At 46.1% G+C, this 19519-nt stretch overlaps 2 protein-coding genes across 3 annotated transcripts; both read right to left on the bottom strand.

Moving 5' to 3' along the window:
• Positions 1-244: 244 nt before the first annotated feature.
• Positions 245-6217, bottom strand: RPE65 (retinoid isomerohydrolase RPE65). The gene is made up of 14 exons (XM_042874177.1): positions 6207-6217; positions 5641-5723; positions 4788-4938; positions 4160-4267; positions 3943-4084; positions 3690-3837; positions 3133-3214; positions 2722-2854; positions 2490-2629; positions 2049-2178; positions 1399-1513; positions 1214-1308; positions 1002-1113; positions 245-396 (listed from the first exon to the last, which is right to left on the bottom strand). The coding sequence occupies exons 1-14, from the start codon at positions 6215-6217 to the stop codon at positions 245-247; spliced, it is 1602 nt and encodes a 533-aa protein (XP_042730111.1).
• A 1596-nt stretch (positions 6218-7813) lies between these two features.
• DEPDC1 (DEP domain containing 1) lies at positions 7814-19164 on the bottom strand. Of its 2 annotated transcripts, XM_042873720.1 has the most exons (12): positions 19109-19164; positions 18618-18883; positions 17744-17888; positions 16412-16530; positions 15867-15997; positions 15511-15558; positions 14530-14670; positions 13204-14067; positions 12424-12596; positions 11307-11483; positions 10851-11036; positions 7814-8855 (listed from the first exon to the last, which is right to left on the bottom strand). In XM_042873720.1, the coding sequence occupies exons 1-12, from the start codon at positions 19154-19156 to the stop codon at positions 8715-8717; spliced, it is 2439 nt and encodes an 812-aa protein (XP_042729654.1). In that variant the 5' UTR covers positions 19157-19164; the 3' UTR covers positions 7814-8714. The 2 variants fall into 2 exon arrangements, with proteins under 2 accessions (XP_042729654.1, XP_042729656.1); XM_042873722.1 differs by lacking the exon at positions 13204-14067.
• Between the last annotated feature and the right edge of the window lie 355 nt (positions 19165-19519).

Raw genomic sequence — 19519 nt, forward strand, 5'->3', positions numbered from 1 at the left:
AATAAGCAGCCAAACTGAAATGTTCAGTCTCAATTAGGGCAGTGAGGCACCTGTGGGTACCTGAGGCAGGGGTTTGGGGGCTGTAACATCCCTTCCAACCGAAACCATTCCATAGTTCTGTGAACTAAGTACTCACAAATAAATGTCCTAAATTCCTTCAATGTCACTTTCTGTGTGCTTGCAAATGGAGACTGCATCTTTTTGAAGCTGGAAGAAGCCTCACACGGCGTGTTGCAGGCAGCACTCACGCTCTTTTGAAGAGTCCATGGAAAGTCACAGGGATGTTCACCTCCACTTCAGCCCTGGCCACTTCGCTCATGTCCTTGGCATTCAGGATCAGGAGGTAGGCAGGCTTTGGCCCTGAGCCGGGGCTGATCACAATGCTCAGCACCACCCCTGGGAGGTGACAAACACAGGCACTCAGCACAGCCAAGGGCTCTCCTGGCTTCACGTGTTTCTGCTCAGGAAATGAGCAAATGAGGAATTTGGGGAATGAATAGATTTAAGCCTAGTGCTGCCACCTTCAGAAGTAGGTACAGGGCTGGCAGTGTGTGAATAAATGCGTGCAGTGCTTGGCATGAACGCAGCTCTGTGTCCTCCACATCCAAAGCCTGAATTTGTCCCCCTTCTACACAGGGAGGAGGGCTTTAGAAGTAAAAACATCCTTGGTTTAAGACAGGTTAAATTTCACAAAGCTTGGCCATCTGGAATTCTTTTAGTAGTGTGGTTCCTGATGGAAAAAGGCTGGGAAATGAGAACAGATGATCTGAACCTACAGATTTTTTCCTATGTTTTCATTCAATTCTGATTTTTCCGTGCTCTCAGAAACTCTCCTGCAGCATTAGAGCAGGGCACATCTCACCCAGGAGCAGCCTGCAGGTCCCCTGGCTCCTGCCTGTCCCTGGTACACCATGGAAGTAGGTCTTAGCACCAGCACACCTGGGGCCAGCGGACACAGACTGCAATCAACTCCAATTAACAAGCCAAAAATCATTACTTACCATCATCCTCCTCCAGAGCATCTGGATGGGAAACGAAGATTGGCTCTGATGGGTACGAATCTGGCTCCTGCCACACCCAGGTCTCCTTTGTTTTAACATTCAGCTTGCAAAGCTAAGTGGAGAAAATAAAACCACATCTCAAAAATGCCCTAACTTGCCATTAAGCAAAGGCTCATCAAAAAGATGTGCCTCACCCCTTTTCTGATAGTTACCCTGTCTGGAACAAAGTGATTCAGTCCAAGCCCATATGTGTATGTATATGGTTTCCCACCATATTTCTTGTAATTGATCTGTGGAAATTCAAAGGCTGCAAAAATAAGTATATGCATGAGGATTAGCAGGACATGGATGGCTGATGGGACCTGTGCTGCTCTGTGGCTCAGAGCTGTCATCTTACCATGGCGTGGCCCTGAGAAAATAACTTCTGGCTCCAGCCAGATGGTCTCATCGCTGCGCAGCGTCGCCGTGGCTGTCGTGTAGGGCAGGGTGACCAGGTTCTTGCCTGTGTCGGCCTGGGACAAAGAACAACACCCAAGACAAATGGAGAAACAAAGTTCTGAGTGTACTTGCATGGAAGCTGGCAATGTGCAGCAAAGCCTCGTGAAGCTGCAGAATAGAAACATGCGCAGGAATGGTTGATTCTTTTGTTTTCTTAGTCAGCTTTTAGTGTAATAAGAATGCCTATCAATAAGGCTAAATCCAGCCTGTATTTCTGCTCTCAGCATGCTTATTAGGTGAACACACATGTAACTTTTCCCCCTCGACAGGACAGTTGGAGGCTTGTTATGGTCTGCATGGTTTGCTTGAGCAGCAGAGCGAGACAGAATACAGCTCAGATAGACTCATCCAGTGAGGAGGGGGACCACAGCAGGGGGAGCTGGAAATCACACAGCTCTGCACCAAGCTGACTACTGCTTTAAGGGGTAAACGTTGTAATGGGAAGGAAAAGTTTGAAGTAAGCATGACCAGGAAAAGCACTGGGAGTACTTGGCCACAGAGTGCAGGGGCTGTGCAGACAGCAGTGCTGGTGGCAGGGCTGGGCAGTACCTTGTCGATGCGGAGGGGCAGCACGTATCTGCGGGCTTCGGGCTGGGGGGCTTTCTCTGCCTGCTTCTTTACCTCATCCCAGTTTGCTCGGAGGTTGGCTAAGTAGAGGTAATTGTAAACAAACTCAAATCTGCACAGAAATGGGATCAGAGACAGCAAAGAAGTCATTGCCAGGAACGAGTTCCAAAACAGCTATTTTTTTCCCCTAGAATTCAATTAAGTGACACGAGCCCTGTTCTGATCCACTGAAAGTCACAGGGCCAGACCAGATGAGCTGTTTCCATCTTGATGTGGGGCCTTGATATGGAAGCATTGGCACACGCTGCCCAGGGGGTGTCCAGAACCGTGGCGATGTGGTATTGAGGGACGTGGGCAGTGGGCATGGGGGGCAGGCTGGGGGTCTCAGAGGAGTGATTCTATGAAGGCAGTGTTGGCACCCACCCCTTCCACGTGCAGAGGTCGACAATGAGGAACCCGTTATCCTCAAAGGTGTTGATGTGATGGAAGAGGTTGAAGGCTGAGGTCCGGTACTTGATGTTGAGGAGCCGTCCTTTCTTTTTCTCTGCCACGTGAAGCCAGACCTGAAAGGCAAGCAGCAGGTCAGTCTCACTGGTGAGTGGGCATGGTGTGGTGGGCACAGGCCCTATGTGACCCATGGTCTCCTTGGACTTACCCCCATGGTCTCGTTGGACTCAAAGCAGTCCATGTAGTTGGCTCCCCAGAGGCTCCAGGAGGAGAGGAACTTGAGGAGGTTGATCTTCACCGGGGTTTCGACAAATACGATGTAATTTGGGGTCAGGCCAAAGCTGTGGGAACACAGAGCACGTGGAGCACAGTGCAGCACGGGACGCAGTACGGAGCTAAATGCTACAGCCATGCAGGCACCCCGACGTCGGTACCAGCTCTTGCTGTAGTTGCTCATTACAAGCAAAACCAAGTCCTGCTGCCACTTCTAGAAGGGAGCTCTGTCAGGGAAGACTCATTTGCCAAAGCAGCTGGTTTGAGATGGCGAGGAGGCTGCATGCAACAAGGAACCAGAGCGCAGTGAGTCTGCAGTCAGCCAGCTGAGCCTGGCAGGAGTTACCTGTGCACGTAGGAGGGCTTAAATCTGTCACTGCAAGGGAACTGCACCACCACCTCTGACTTGTTCATTGGGTCCTCCTTGTCTGCAAAGGACAGCCACATGGTTACAGGAGAGCTTCCAGCCACACGCTGCCTGCATTAGCAGTGCTTGCCCTGCAAGGCCTCTGCCTCTAGCACAAAGGAAGCTTGTGAGCTAGGGCATGTATCCAGCTTGCTAGTTCTATGGTTTTGGTGTCTTCTTTTCTTTTAATGCTTTAATAGAAAAAAAAAAGTTTTGTTATTTACATACATTAACTATCTTATGATTTATATGTGGCCCACGACAGTTCCTCTTTGCTCAGTTTGGCCCATGCAGGCCAAAAGGTTGGACACTCATCGTCTAGAATCACATAAATAACTGTGTTAAAGATAACATTTCTACTGCTGAAAGAAAGAAGGAAGGACAAACGAAGAAATCTGGTGACAAAATGCATTTGAATAATAAGAAGTAATTTATAGAACAAGATTTTCACTCATTTGGAGCTCATTGGAGCTCGTTTGGAGGTGTGTTGAACTGACCTGCTTGGAGTGGAGGAATCCGTATGATGTTGTAGGCCAGTGAGAAATTTTTCCCAAAGCAATTGCCAATGTTGTAAACGGTGCCATCGTTCTCCACGTGGGGGTGAGCTGTGGCCCCATTGACAGAGACGTATTTGCAGAGATCCACCTGGGGACGGAGTGTGGGGAGGCATTGTCTGTCTGGGATGAGGGTGAGCGATGTGGGAAGAGAGGTGAGGCTGCCCTGTGTTAGGAGCTGATTGCCAAAACCTACCTGCTTAATTGTCTCTAGAGTGTCTGGGTTAATTCTGGTGATAAAGTTGGTCTCTGTACAGGCGTAGTAGTCCTCGCCAACGGGGTAGACATTAACGAGGGCATTATCTGTGACCTCCACCCCTTTAAAGTAGGAGAAAAACCTGTGTGGAGGAAGGCAGCAGGGTCAGCAGAGGCCCCGTGGCACGAAGCTGCAGTGCTTGGCAGAGCCCCGATACCTGGAGAAAATGTTCTTGCATGGGTCTGGGTAGGCGTAGGTACCAAATTCAGTTATCACGATCCTCTTCTCTGTCATGGCTCGCACGTAAGCATCTGTCCTAACAAACCTAAGGAGGTGAAGCACATTACAGACAGTCACACCAATGCAACAAGCAAGGCAATTCAATTAAAATAAACACAAATACTTTTTGTGATGAGGCTCATGAGAGCTCAGTCCAGCCCCTGGCAGTGACCAGGGTTGCATTGCAGCATGTGAAGTGCTGGAGCCCTGGACATGGCAGGCAGCTGCAACCCCCAGGAGCACGTTGTCAGTGCAGCTGCAGGCAGCCCCTGCTGCCCTCATCTTCACAGAACATTTCTGAACTGTAAAAAGGCTGCATTTTTTGCCATGTGCTGTTGTTCACAGAACTGTAGAATGGCTGAGTTAGAAGGACCTTCCATCCTGTCCAGTTCCAACCCCGTGCCATGGGCAGCTCAAGGTTCCATCCAGCCTGGCCTCGGCACCTCTGGGAACGGGGCACCCCCACTTTTCTGCCCCAGTACCTCACTTGGGCACAGCTCCCTGCTGGAGCTCCTCCAGTGAGCACAGACCCCAGAAGAACAGCAGTCCTTGGCTGCGTCCCACACCTGCGGTGGTAGGTGACGTGTCCCTCCTTGAAGTCAAACTTGTGCAGCAGTGCCTGGCCATCGAACAGGTGGTAAAATGGCTCTGCCCCGACCTCAAAGAGGCCAGGCCCGCATCGCAGAAGGCTGCCCCTGAGCCAGGTGGGAATCCTGCCTGCAGCAGATGTAGAAGAATAGTCAAAATATTTTGTCTTCTATTTTTTTTTTTATCCTGTGTTTATTCATTTTTAAAAGTCGTTATTATTTAAGGACGAGATCATGGATGCTTTTGTGGAATCACAGAATCATTCAGGTTGGAAAAGCCCTCTAAGATCCCTAAGCCCAACTACTGCCCACGTCCCTCAGTGCCACCTCCCCACAGCTCTGAACACCCCCAGGGATGCTGACCCCCCACCCCTGGGCGGCTGTGCGGTGCTGAGCGCTCTTTGGAGCAGAGATGTCCCCCAGCACCCAGCCTGCCCTGCCCTGCACAGCGCGAGGCCGTCATCTCATCCCATTGCTGTTCCCTGGGAGCAGAGGTTGATCCCCTCTCACCCCAACCTCCTGCCAGGAGCTGTGAGGAGAAATGAGGTCTCCCTTGAGCCTTCTCCCCTCCAGAGAGAAGCCCTTGATGAGCCTTTAGGACTATGATTTCTTCTTACCCCCACAGAGCCATACAACAGGGATCCTTGGAAGCCAAAGATCACTCAACTGCTCTGTCCTTCCTCTACTCCCAGTACATCAACTCAGCCACGTCCCAAACGTGTGAACTTCCTTGATCTCATTTATCCCTGTGTCCCAGGACCTGCAAGTCCCCCAGACCTGACCAAGAACAGCATGGGGCTCCCAGGGCAGGAGGTGGTGAGGGCACACAAACCTGTGACGTGGGCAGTGACGGGGGAGGACAGCTCCTCCACTGTCTCAAAGAGCTTCTTGTAGCCTCCTGCGGGATGCTCCACCCTGCAAGGGACACCAGACCTATGTTTGCAGCTTCCGAGTGGTGCTGGGAGGACAAAGCTGTCGCTTGCAAAAACCAGTGAGGAGAGCAGGGAGAAACAACAGGAGGTCTTGGGGGTACAGAGGGGAAACCAGCAGCAGGACAGCAGGCAGCTCATCATACAAGTGGTCTATTGCAGGCACAAGGGACAAACCGAGGACATTTGATGCAGGAAGCAGGACACCTTTCAGTAGCAAACATCCACCTTACCTCTCCCAATAATTCCTAACATTTTTAAGCAAAGTGTTTTGCAGTACACAGCTGAGAATTATTTGCTAAGCTCCAATTCCTACCTCTAGCAAAGCACATAGTTTGCATGGCACTTGGTCCTTGCCTCCAACACGGACCAGCACCTCGGTGCCCCAAAACCCCACGCGATCCCAACCTCACCGCCCCAAGGAGCAACAACCCCCCCAGCCCACGTAAGGAGCCCCGGCAGCACTCACTGGCTGTACATTGTCTCGCTGCAGGATTTGAGGCTCCTGGAGCCACATGGGGGTTTTTATGGGTGTGCAGGAAGGAGTGCTGGGAGCTGCGTGCAGCCAACGGGCTCAGTGCTGGAACAGAGGTGGCTTTCAGGCCAAAATCCTCCTGATGCCTTGCGGGGCTTTGTCTTGCTGTTCACACAAAAAGCAGCTTTGAGGGTTTTTTCAGAGACCTAAATTCTTCCCGAGCAGAAGAGATTACAAAGAAAGAAAAAAAAAACAACAAAAAAGAGGAACTGGAGCTGCACTCATCTCAGCTCTGCACTGCAGTCACTGAGTCCCCATCCTGCGCCGTGCTGAGAAACCAGGTGACACCAGTGATGGCAGGGGAGAGGTGTCACTGCCAGCATCACCAGGCACTGCTGGCTCCTCTCTCCTACAACCACAGAATCACTGAGGTTGGAAAAGCTCTCCAAGCTCCCCAGCCACCCCCAGTGCCACCCCCACAGCTGTGGGACGCCCCCAGGATGCTGACCTCCACCCCAGGCAGTCGTGCAGTGCTGAGCACTCTTTGGAGAAAAAGCATCTCCAAATACCCAACCCAAGCTATCCATGAGATCTAACCCTTGTTGGAAGTGACAGCTTAACATGTTTTTCAAATAAATCTACTCCAAACGCACCACGACACTCAAACGCAGTTGAGGGCTTTAAAAAAAGCAGACTAAACACGCTTCTAGGAGTTTAATTCTCACATGAAAGCAAATTAAAAAGCCACAGTGCGGATACAGGAACACGTGGACTTTGGTAAGTGTGGGGTGGAACCTGAGAAGCAGCCCTGAGCCCTTTGCTCACACCAGCCTCCCCTCTCAGAGCAAAGGGGAGCAAAGCAGAACCAAACCTTTGCTCAGCTGTGCAGCACTGAGCCCTCATTGGCAGTGTGTGTGCTGGTACAGCCACACCAAAACATTTTCTCTTCCCCAGTGAATGGAAGGCAACCATGAATCCTTCCTCCTATCACTGCTCTTAGAGCAAAGCTACGCTCCAAGCAACAGATAATCCTTTTACACCTCATTGACAGCTTACAGCCTGCCATTTCGTGCCTGATGAGCTGCTTCCAAACAGAATTACAGAAATGCAAAAGGAAAGAGTGGTTAAAAGCTCACTGGAGACAAAATGATTGATTTTTAGCGTAAGCCCTTCTTGGCTATTTCCATCTGTGGAAACTTCCCACTGCTGGTCAACTTCTGTTTATTGTTTAAGTTTTTCTTAAGTTTGTTAAAAGCTCAGAAGGGAACATTAAATAATTAAATGACATTAAATAACATGGATCAAGGACCGAGCAACGAGGGCAAGCTGCTGAAAGGCAAGTCCTGAGAAACGTGAGCCTAGTAAGTTGCTTAATTAGAACACAACTAACTAATGCATTTATGAAACACCCAACAGCCCAAGGAGCAGAAGCAAGTTTCTGCAGGCGGGGGATGCTTAGCAGCTGTCCACAGGCATTACAAATGGTTTGTCCAGCAGCTGGGTAAGCACCGGGGTAGCACAGGACAGTGAAGTGGGACCAATATTGGCTGAAATTAAGGGTGAACACTCTAAGCCAGGAACACCCAAAGGACAAAACCACATAGGAATGATGTACAATGCAGAAGTGACAATCGTGAGCTGAGAGCCTTATGAATAACACTAAAGTATGTGTGTGTATATATACATATATAAATACAAATGCTGAGTTGGAACCTTATTATGGAAACACTTGAAGCTGCTCTCTCACAGAAGCACTGACACAGATCCACTTCTTACTCCTGGAAACAAAACAGGGAAGCTCAGTGCATGAGGATTCTGTTCACTGCCCCATCTGATGTCACCCAGTGCTGTTTGAGAAGTGTCTCATTACACCCAAAATACGCATTCAGGGAAACAGCAGAAATACACAGAATGCTTTAATATAAATAAATATTTTAAGAACTGTTTTGGATGAGAGGAAACAAGAATTTCAAGGAGCCAGATAATCCCTTTCTGGTGAATTTCTGGCCCCCTTAGAAATAACAAAAACAAGTTTTAGTTTAGTTCCAAACTGAACTTTGCTTTCTCAAAATGTTTGTCTTTAAACAAAACAAGGCAGGCACTTATTCACACCAAGCAAACAATTAGGAGTGCACACAAACTGTAACTCATGGCACACCAGCTCCCGAATAAACATTACAGACATTACAATATGCACATCATTAGTTTCCCATATAAAAACCATATACAAATTTTTGGTAATTAGTAGCTTCATTTCCACGCTTATTTCGCTTGGCACAATAGATTGATTAATTTGTAAACAGTTAAATAACTTCTAGGAAAACAATAAATATAAGTAACTCCCCCCCCCCCCCCCAAAAAAAACCAAACAAGTTATTTGGCACTTCTCAGCATAGTGTTCATGTAAACATTCCTTCCTTCTGCATGCACAGCCACTGCAGACTCCCTTCCATTGCAAGCACCCCTTGGTCAGGCACACCCCCAGGCAATGTGCAGCAGACATTAATATCTCAGGCTGCGAAATTTGGGTTTCCTTAGGCTGAGCATGGGTTGTTTGATGGTAGGTTTGTTCTCAAACAGCACTGCTTCATTTTCTGTGGTTGGAAATCTGTTCTGGTATATCAGAGGATATTCCTTCTGGAACTAGAAGGTACACAAGAAAGCATTAAATCAGACAAAGAAAGGCAACAAAAACACATGCAAGCCAGCGATGCAGGACGCAAGCAGGAATGACTGCATACAGATACATCAGCAGGAAGGGCAAGGCATCAGGCTGTGTCACACCTCTGCTGTGACACCTGACCAAAGCTGCAGCCCTTTGCACTCCTGAGCTCGACTGATAAACAGTGAATGAGAAGTTCTGTCAGACCTTCATCTGCTGTTGAAGTGAGAGAAGTCATTTGATTCTCGTGGTTCTCAGCTGTGGTAACCAGCACAGCCCTTCCAACAGACCCACACCACTCCATCTCCAACCTGCGACCGCCTGCCCTCATCTCCATTTGAAATGGCAGCTGCTTGCAATGATGTTGAACAACTGAATAAAAGCAAACACAGCTCTGTCCCCAGCCATTTCATCCTGAACACCGTGACCAGTTTTTACCCTATAAGTAAGACTGAGCGGTCACCATTTGAAGACATGCTGTCAGCATGGGTATGTACTTGGCTTATGCTTGGACAAGTGTCTTTCAAACAGAAAAAACCACAATGATGAACATGTTTCACCAAAAAGAAGTTAGGATGCAGAAGATTTCTGCAGGCATTCTCTCAGAGAGATAACTGCTTCACCAGAGGAGTTATTTTTCAGTTCCTGCAGAGACGGGGATGGACAGAAATCTCTGGCATTAGAGATATTGTGGTTGTATCCTTTGCTTTCCTTTGGAAGGTTGATTAGGAGTCTTAAGTAGAATTCACAGCCTACTGAAAATTATCACATCATTTGTAATTTTGATGTTGATGTAAGCTGGCTGTAACCCCCTTGGAAGCAGCATGCATTTGGCTTCTCCTAATTCAAAGCATCAAAACTGTATAATCATTGCAGAGAGATGAGATTGATCACACTGCTCACTGTCCCAGCACAGCCAGCATGACCTTAATACAGCTATCCTACAGTTTGACACAAACCCTGCTAATCCATGGCCCATACAGTACAAGCTGCTTCTGGATTTTGGTGGGAGCTCACAGAAATGTAAGCATATACTTCAAGTTTTACATTAGACTGTTGTAGTTTATTTCCTTTCTTCCTGCTTCACCTGCTCTATGTGCTGCCATGCATCACTTCTTACTGCTTGCTTACTCGGAAGTTGAGGTTTAAGTCAGCTGTAATTAACTACTCTTCTTTACATGCAGGAAGTTCCCATGAACTTGAACAACAGGCCAGGCTTCTCAAGTTCAGTCCTGGGAAAATGAAGCTCCCAGAACACATGTGGGAGTCCCTGCTGCAGAGGCTGGTGGTGGAAAGGGCATCAGAACAAACATGCTTGCTTTGGAAAGCTGCTTTTTCAAACTTGAGTCACGAGATTTGCTTAAGAGATTCTAGGACAAGTACAATACTACAATACTGTTCAGTTGGTCAGAAACACTTGCCAAAGTTTTTCTCAACAAGAAAAAAACTCCAGTGTTAAATCCTGCCAGAACTGCTGCACTGCAGCTTTAGTATTAGGCAACATGCTGGTAGGCCACAGAAATGCCAGATAATCTTGAGCAACATACACGTTACAAAACAGAGCTAATGCCACAGAAAAGAATGCTTCAGACTTGTGAATAGATTGAGTTTGACCTTTTAAGGGAAGAAAAAAGCCACCATTTGTCTCCTCTTAACTTTATGTCCATTTACACCATTTTAATGACCATCTGTGTAGTCAGTAACATCTTATTAAATAAAGAGCATCAAAGTTTTGTGCTGTTTTGAATCGCTGAACATCACTGTTGCTAGACAGATTCAAATGCTATTTTAGACATTGCTCTTAGAAGAGTCATCCCATACAGCCCAAAAAACCACTAAACAGCACTTAGTGCTCCCTGTAGAACAGGCATTTTCTCAATAGTCTGCTCACGCTCTGACAGCAGCGTCTCATGACTGAGCTCTTCTTTCACACAAAGTGCTTTCAGAATTGCTGAAATATCCACTAAGTTCCTCACCTGCTTTAACTTTTTCTTTTTCTCTTTCACAGATAAGTTCTTATCTTTGATGATGTTCTCCAACAGCTCTGCCACAGCAGCTTGAGAAGTAGAAACCTTTTGTTCTTCAAACTCCTGAGGGGTTATTTGTTCACAGTACGAATAGGTTGGTAATATGGCACAGATTTCTTCCCCTGGATGTTTGCACTGAAATAAAAACCAAAGAAAGGGGCTTCTAAAGTCAAACAACGTCCCGCTCTGGTAAGAAGCTACCATATTTAACATCCAAACACACAGACTTACAGCCACAAGTTGCAAGGGATTATAAAGTAGCTGATGTCTATGATTGCACCAACAGCTTAATACAAGTTTGCTTTTATTATACTGGAGCTTTATCAGCAGTTCTCATCCACCCCATAGAAGTAACAAATACTCTGCAGCCAGCAAAGGTACTTAAACTTCTGCTATGCCACCAACCTGAGCCATCTTCATGTGTTCTATGTGATCTTGCACTGCAGCCTGCAGGTAAGTTGGTACTTTAAATATTTCCTGCTGATGGTCCATGAGAAATGAAACTAATCGTGTAGAAAGCAGCTCGTCAAGATCCACTTCTTCTGCACAGCACAACACACAGCGAGAGAAAGTCTGTATCATCTACAAGCACGTAGCAGATCGTTAGTATGAGCAGCTGAGGGATCTGCCCTCCATTCCACACAGTGGCACAATGAATCCGCCAATGACTGCTTTCACTGCAGTCTCTCTCGCCCACACTGACTGGTCAAGAGAGGAGGAAAACTGATAATTTCCGATGAGGAAACAAGAAACCCCCCAAACACTGTTCAGTACAGAAGAGTACAAGTCCTACAGTCATATTTTTAAGAAATGCCTTTTAAAGATGGTAATAAGTCTTCCCTCCAATTGAAAAATGTACCTGCCCTATTAGCTGTCTCGAGCCACTGGGATGGCAGGTGAGGCTGGCTCTAAAGGCGTTCAAGAAACAGTGATTATCAACGATCAGTTTGAAATAACTTTTAAAAACATTTTTACAGTTTCCTTATTTCCTCATCTTCAGTAGCCTTACGTAGCATGCACAGATAACGTTCTTTAATGTTATTTGGTACAAGCATTGCTAACAACTTGAATCGTCCCAGTAAAGACTTACTTTCAGACCCAGAAGCTGGCCTATGAGCTTGCTAGGCAAAGTCTTCCTTTTTCTCTGGAATGGATTATGTCATAACTTCAGCTACACAAATATTTAGCCCAAGAAAGGTCATCCACAAGCACTGCTGCCAACAGTTTTTAATCTGAGATGACAGCGGATTGAGAAAGCAGACTGAACAATCACACCCTTTGGTTTTTTGAGGAGTTCCTTCCCTTCTCCCAGAAGAAGCAAAAACAACATCAGTATTTGCAACATATTAGTATGGGACAAGGAAATGCCTCAAGTTAGATTTCTGTAAACGCTTCAGAGATCAATGATCTGTCCATTAATTACTGTTTAATTACAAGCCAGTGACACTGAAGTCCTGATTACTGCTGGTATCCTCAGCACTCGTTCAGCAGCATTTTCAGCATGCAGACACACTTCTCTCACCAAAGAGCGCGTGCCCATGGCGTCGTGCAGCCGCGGCATGTCGACGTTCTCACTGATGCGAGCCATCATCCTCACCAGGAGCTGCATCTTCCTGCGGTTTGGTGGTGGAAGCAGCAAGCAGCAGATCTGCAGGGCCTCAACAGCAATCCTTTCTAAGTGAGGCTGAAGGAGACCTACAAGGTGATCGTAATGCAGATGTCATGAAGACTTGAACAAGCTTTTCAGATTGTTATTCAGTAAAATAATTTCCCCCCTCCAATGAAGACGATCTGTGTTTGTTTCATCTTCACAGCAATCTAAAGCTGTGATGCTGTAGATCAACGTTATGTGTTTGTTTTTTTTTTTGTGGGGGGGGGTCCCCAAATCACTTCACTGTTATGAACTGCTTGTGCAATTAGTGCCATAGTACAGTGGAGGTAATAGCCTAATGCTATTTCTGAGAGCATCCCCAAAAAGCACGTTTCAAAGGTTCTAAAAAGATGTCTCCAAAGGGCAGATCTGTGCGAGTTCTCCTCCAGATGATGTTGAGGTCAGAAGCATCACTGCTTACCTGGACAGGAAGGTTCTGGCAGATCCAATTTGAGAAGCCAAAGGTAACACGACCATTTGGTAACAGAGCTATGAAAATAGTTTTAAACGCTACAACTTCTCAACTCTTTCAAACCCTCATGTTACACAGATACAAAAAACCACTAGTAACCATGTCAAAGATAGTAAGGAAGCAGAGATTAGTTAGTCAACACAATAAGCCAATACAACATGCTTGTAAAGCCATCTTACTTTGCGTGCCAGTCAACACATAAGAGTGAGCAAAAGAGCATTCTGAAAGTGCTGTGGTACTTCTGCAGAGCCTCTGACTGATGGTTACATCAGGAACCTCAGTCCTGATGCCCACTGAAGCAGCCGCTGAGGTATTTGGTCTTCCTTGCCCACAGAATTGAGACCTTGGCTTTACTGTGATTTCAGCAATGGGGGCATTGATGCTGGTGCAACTTCTGGAGTTCCTGCTCCCAAGTAAACTCTGAGACCTGCATATTTGCTTGGATTTAAGATTTTCCTTAAATAGCTCTCTATCCTGAAGAACTGAGGCAGACACTCTCTTTGAGCCATCACTTTGTTTTTGGCATGCGTTTTCACAACCCAACTCCAACACAGACTCAGTCTTAGCCACACATGGTAGCCATTGCTCCTTATTTCTTGTGCTCAAGACATTAGTTTCCCCGAGGGAATCCGATTCTCCTTTATGATGTACTCTTGAGGCAGCGTTTCCAATTCTTTCCAAAGAGTAACATCTCGTCTTCAGTGTTAGAGACAGATCTTGTTCATTCCTGAAACCTGAAAGATTCTGACAACTTCCTCCTATGAGACTGTCAGCACTGCCTCGTTTACTTGTCAGCTCACACTGCTGCAATTTCCTTGCACGCTGTGTCTGAACAGCTAACTCTTCTGAAGAGGACTTCCAGGAAGCTCCATACTCCTCCTTCTTTCCCTTTGGCTCCTTGCGAAGTAGGCTTAGAAGAAGACATTCAGTTGACTTGAAAGAGTTCAAGTGAAGAATTTTTGAAGGCTGTGGGTCACAGGTCTCATCTCGGACTGAATGTTTTCCATTGCATTTATTTGGAATTGTGATGAAGCCACACATAACTATCAGAAAATGAAATATAAATTAAGATGCAAGTGGTATGAAAGCAAACATTCAGAAAGAAATGTAGTCGCTACCTGAACAGAGGACAACAAATAAGACACTAAGTAGTTAGTAAAATAAGGGAAAAAATGAGCTCAATCCCCAAGCAGTCAATTGCAACCAACATGCAAGAATAAAGAATGCCAACAGACTGCAAAAGCGAGGGACAAAGATGAGCATGTGTTTTTAAATGGTTACTGAACATTTAGAAAGTTCTCTCAGATGGTGATTTGCACAGAATGAGATACAATTGCATTCCTGTTAATGATGCAATACAGAATGTCAGCATTGAAGACAAGCCCCAGATTCAAGCTGCCATACAGACTACTGGGCTCACGGTTCACTTTGAGTTACAGATATGTTCTTCCCCCCACTAGATATAAACTTATAGCTTGCCCTGTTATTTCTAAATTCATACATACCCAAAATATTAACAAAAAGTTCATAGTATTCAAAAGTAAGCAATGGTTCAGGAAGATTGAGAAAATAATCAGCAACTGTTCTGAAGACATCCCGTTCAAACCCACTGTAAGTTGGCTGGCTCATATCATTATTTCTGGGCCCTAAAGAGAGGTGAAGAAAGGAAATTCAGTATTTATTAAAAACAAAACAAAACAAAACAAACAAACACAGTGTAAATAGAATCGTGAAAGCTTGTTCCTGTAGGAATAACTGTGTCACAAGAGAAGAATCATAGAATCATAGAATCACCAAGGTTGGAAAAGACCTCAAAGCTCATCCAGTCCAACCGTTCACCTATTCCCAATAGCTCCTACTAAACCATGTCCCTCAACACAACATCCAGCCTTTCCTTGAACACCCCCAGGGTCGGTGACTCCACCACCTCCCTGGGCATCCATTGCAGTGCCTGACCACCCTTTCTGAAAAGTAATACTTCCTCATGTCCAGCCTGAATCTCCCCTGCCGTAGCTTGAAACCATTCCCTCTGCTCCTATCACTGATGACACGAGAGAAGAGGCCGACCCCCAGCTCACTACAACCTCCCTTCAGGAAGTTATAGAGAGCAATGAGGTCTCCTCTGAGCCTCCTCTTCTCCAGGCTGAATCATGCCAGCAATATGCACGTGAATTGTTTAGTTCAGCACTACATCATCTGTAAGCAGAAGTAGCATCAAATACTTTCTGTATCCACCGAGTTCTGCTCACTTTCAACAGGCTGTTCTGCCCCACTGCGCTGAGTGAAAACTCACTTATCCCTTTACACAGTCCTCATCCAAACAGTCACGTATACTGAACGTTTCCCTTCATCTCTGAACTACAATAATGCTGATCTTCCCACAGAGTTTGAAAATGAAATTCACAATTGATCTGAACATGCTGGAATATTTCACTTTCAACTCCCACGATAAGTTTCTGGAACTTGAAAGCTCTGCCATTACTCACAGTAGGCGAGGCACTTCATAGCTGACAGCACCCAGTGAGGGAGGTCTTCTAAAATAAATAAGTGCATTTGTTATACAAAATACTAAAGACCTGATGCAAACAGTAACATGCAGGCTTTAAATACCGTAACCACATTAGTTTGAAAGTGAGTCTACTTACAAATATTACTATGCATATGTACTTACAAAGTAATGTAACTCACCTACAACATTTTCTAGACGAGCAAACTGAAATGTATTCTAATTTAGAGAAGGAAATTTAAAAGCCTCACTATGAAATATATTACCATAGTCAATTCCTACCTTTGCTGTAACTGTATAACCCAGAAACTTTAAGCAAAGCTAGGAGAATCTTACCTGATTTGTTCTGCAAAATTACAACACCGTGTTTGCTTGTGTGTGTCATATTGTATATGATGTGCTCAGGAACTATCTGTGTTGGCTGCAGGACTGCTTCCAAGGATGGGAGGCCTAAAATGGTTTGCAAACTGTAGAGAGAAAGAAAACAGATGCTGTTTAAGAAGCCTGTTATAAAAAAAACAAAACCAAACCAAACAAGATCTTAGCATCTATTCAAACAAGAGCTGTTTGGTAAGTTGATTTGCAGTTTGGTGGAACCTCTCTTACAGAAGAGGTTGAGGGCACGCTTGTTGTTGAGACAAGCACCAAAAAACAATGAACAGGGAGCAGAAAGAACAGCTGTTGGGTTAAAATATAACTCAAACAATAAGGTTCTTAAGTACAAAAGAAGATGTTAGAAAATACATTGGAAAGCATATATAAATAATAGTAAATATTCACCTTTATTCTTTAGAAGTTCAAGAGTTTGTAAGTGAAACCCTTCACTGGGCCATGACAAAGAGCATGCATACACACAGGAAGAGAAGGCATTCCTTACTTACTGTATTAGAATGATATTCCTCCAGGTTTCTTGCACGCATTCCTGGCTTACTTCCTTCCTGCACTGTGCATCCTCTTCATTTTCTGCTGTTTTATCCAGCTTTGTTTTCTCCACATTTTCCTGAAAGTGAGTGGTTTATTCATGTTATACTGAAAGAAAGGAAGCCCCTAAGAGAAATAAACACCTCACTTTGTGAAGAATTAAATTCCAAAATATGATTCAGCAAATGACCTTAATCATGTCAGCACTGAAATGCAAGCATATGCACTTGGAAAGCCAAAACCAACACTGTGCATAAAGACCTTGTGTGCAAGCCCTTCAGGAGACAGTAACTTAAAGGATAGAAACACATAAAATTTAAGTATATTAGTCAGCAAGGAGCCTGTCTTTAGGACCACAAAGTATGTGCACTAAATAACCTGAAAAACAAAAAACGGCCAAGCACATTCAAAGTTTCCTAAAAAAGCAAGCAGAATAGTTAGCACATTTGTGCCTTTTATTGGTCCTAAATGAAAAGAACACATCTAAAGTTTCACCGAGAACATATTGTGCTGCTCATTTCTAGAGCTCCACATTCCAGCATTCCCAATGCTTTGAAATATTATGAGCAGGGATAATTCTGCACTGAACAAGCCAAAATGAAGAATCAATAAGAAAGCAAAGTTTCCCATATTGATGGGATTAGATGCTTGAGTGCTGGAACATAAACTCAATTAAAACTCCACTTCATGCCAGATCATTCAGAAGCAGTTCCAAGACTGTGACTTGTGGGGTGGAGGGCAAGTCATCTTTCTCTGCACCTAGATTACGTGCCAGCGTTAAGAACACTCAGCGTTAAGAACACTCAGCGTTAAGAACACTCTCCTCACATTTTCCTGCCAACAAACCTGTTGCCATTAAATTGAGGAAAAGGCAGCTTCATGTAAGGAGTACTTAAAGTTCTTCTGCCAGAAGCACAATCCTGCATTTCAGAAATGCTGTGCTGCAGTTGTGCCTGCTGCACATACCTTACATTCCTGCATGGTTTACATATAGGAATTTCACTTGAATATTTACCAATTGCTTAACACAACCTTTTTGTACACGCAAGAAGAACAGCTTCATCACATCACTTCATTACCAAACAGAACTGCATCTTCCTGTCAAACCTATATGAATGCTCCGTACTGCTGACCACAAGAACCTACCAACTTACTGCTGCACTTACATGGGAATGAGACACAACCGTGTCCCCATAGGATGACTGCTACCAGCTGTGAGGGTTTTTTAGTTTGTTTTTAAAAGACAAAGGAAATGTGTGGTAACTAAGGTTAGGTAAGAAACATTCTACTACCAGAGCTCTCAGCAATTCGTGTTTTTTCGGAGTTCTCCTTGATAAATGTGGCAGCTTAAGAAGTCTGTCTCTAGGGAAGGTTCCTAAGTTTTCATTTTGGCGACATGAAGCTGGTAGAGGTTTAACTGGAGAGGTTGAAGGAAACCTGGAATTAATAGGAAAGATATTAAGTGCATTTAGAATACATTAAAAAAATACAAGCAGTCGTTTACCTGAAGCCATACCTTACCAGCATGATTTGATACGTTTCTGAGAAGATTCAGGGAATTAAAACTGCTGAATTAAAATTAAATTAATTTTTTCTTTTCTCCTTAGAACACTGATTAACATAATCATTTTATAAAGCATACTCTGGCCTATTCTTAATTCCAAAGTCAAGTTGGAGATGGCTGAGCCGCTTACACAGCGCTAAGATCAGACTCAGAGAAGTGATGGCCATCAGCACTGCAGCATGGAGCTACTAAAATAAATTTGCTTTGGGTTCCCTCTGAAGCCCTTCCATGGAGCACCCACGTCAAGGAAAAAACCAGACAGACAGAAGCACGAGCACAGCTTTCAGTAAGCAGGGTATATACTCAACAAGACAGTGGAGGAAAATTCTGTCAATAATTGCTTTTGACTCAACTTTCATCCTGAAGTGGGGTGTTTTTGGTTTTTTTTTTTGTTAATAGTTCTGAACACGGAATAAAATTCTTTCCCAAGGAGGCTGTGGATGCCCCATCCCTGCAGGCATTCAAGGCCAGGCTGGATGTGGCTCTGGGCAGCCTGGGCTGCTGGTTGGCGACCTGCACACAGCAGGGGTTGGAACTGATGAGCGTTGTGCTCCTGTGCACCCCAGGCCATTCTGCGGTTCCGCTGGTTCTCAGTGCAGTACCTGTATAGCACACCATTGTCTTCGAGGCTTTCTGACCCCCACCTTCCTTTAATATCTTCAATTACGTGATTCTTGAGGAACTTCCTCAGCAGCTGGACAGTCTGCTGCCTGCTCACTTCAGGCCCGAAGTTGCTGTTGTTCCTCAGCGCTTCGTGCAGCCAATCTACAGCTTCGGAGGCGGTGAAACAGCTGCCGTGCTTTCTGAAGTGCTGCCTGTGCGTCCTCAGCGGCACGCCGGCTCGGAAGTACCTGGTGATTTCGTTCCACTGCACAGGAGACAAAGCGACGGAGGACAGAAGGTTAAAGCTGAAAGCTGATAGCAATAAACGGCAATAAGACAAAGCGGCAGGAACAACCACAGGAGCAAAATGAGGTTAAAGCGTCGCCGCCAACGCGGCACGTCCCTCCCCACAGCCGTGACACAGGCCCACGAGGCCCATCGGCGGCCCAGAGCCCAGCCGGCCGCCCCCTCCCGGTGCCGCCGTCCTCACCAGCTCGGTGGCACGGTAAGGACCCGGCGCTGCCGGGCGGCGCTCCATCGCTGACCCCGGGGCGCCCGCCCGGACGCGGCCCAACCGCCGCACGGTTTGAATTTGCTGCGCGGCCACCGATTGGGCGAGCGGGGCGGGCGCTCGTCGAGGGCGGGCTGCAGCACCGCCTCGAGGCGGAGGCGGGAGCGGCACCTCCCCTCAGGGCGGCGAGGGGGGTGGAGGAGCTGTGCGCGCAGCCGGGCGGCGTGAGTCGCTGCTTGTGGTTCGTGGGGCGGCGGTTCGGGCAGCCCAGTGGTATCGGAACTCTCCCGTCCTCCCCCCGCAGGGCGGCATCTCAGCGAGTGTGACGGGAAGCTGAAGGAAGACAAGGTTCTGAACCGGCGAGCGCCGCAACTGCGCAGCTTTCAACGC

The sequence above is a fragment of the Lagopus leucura genome, unplaced genomic scaffold (assembly GCF_019238085.1).
Source record: "Lagopus leucura isolate 7727_CA_CO unplaced genomic scaffold, USGS_WTPT01 Super-Scaffold_100009, whole genome shotgun sequence".
Classification (NCBI taxonomy): Eukaryota; Metazoa; Chordata; class Aves; order Galliformes; family Phasianidae; genus Lagopus; species Lagopus leucura.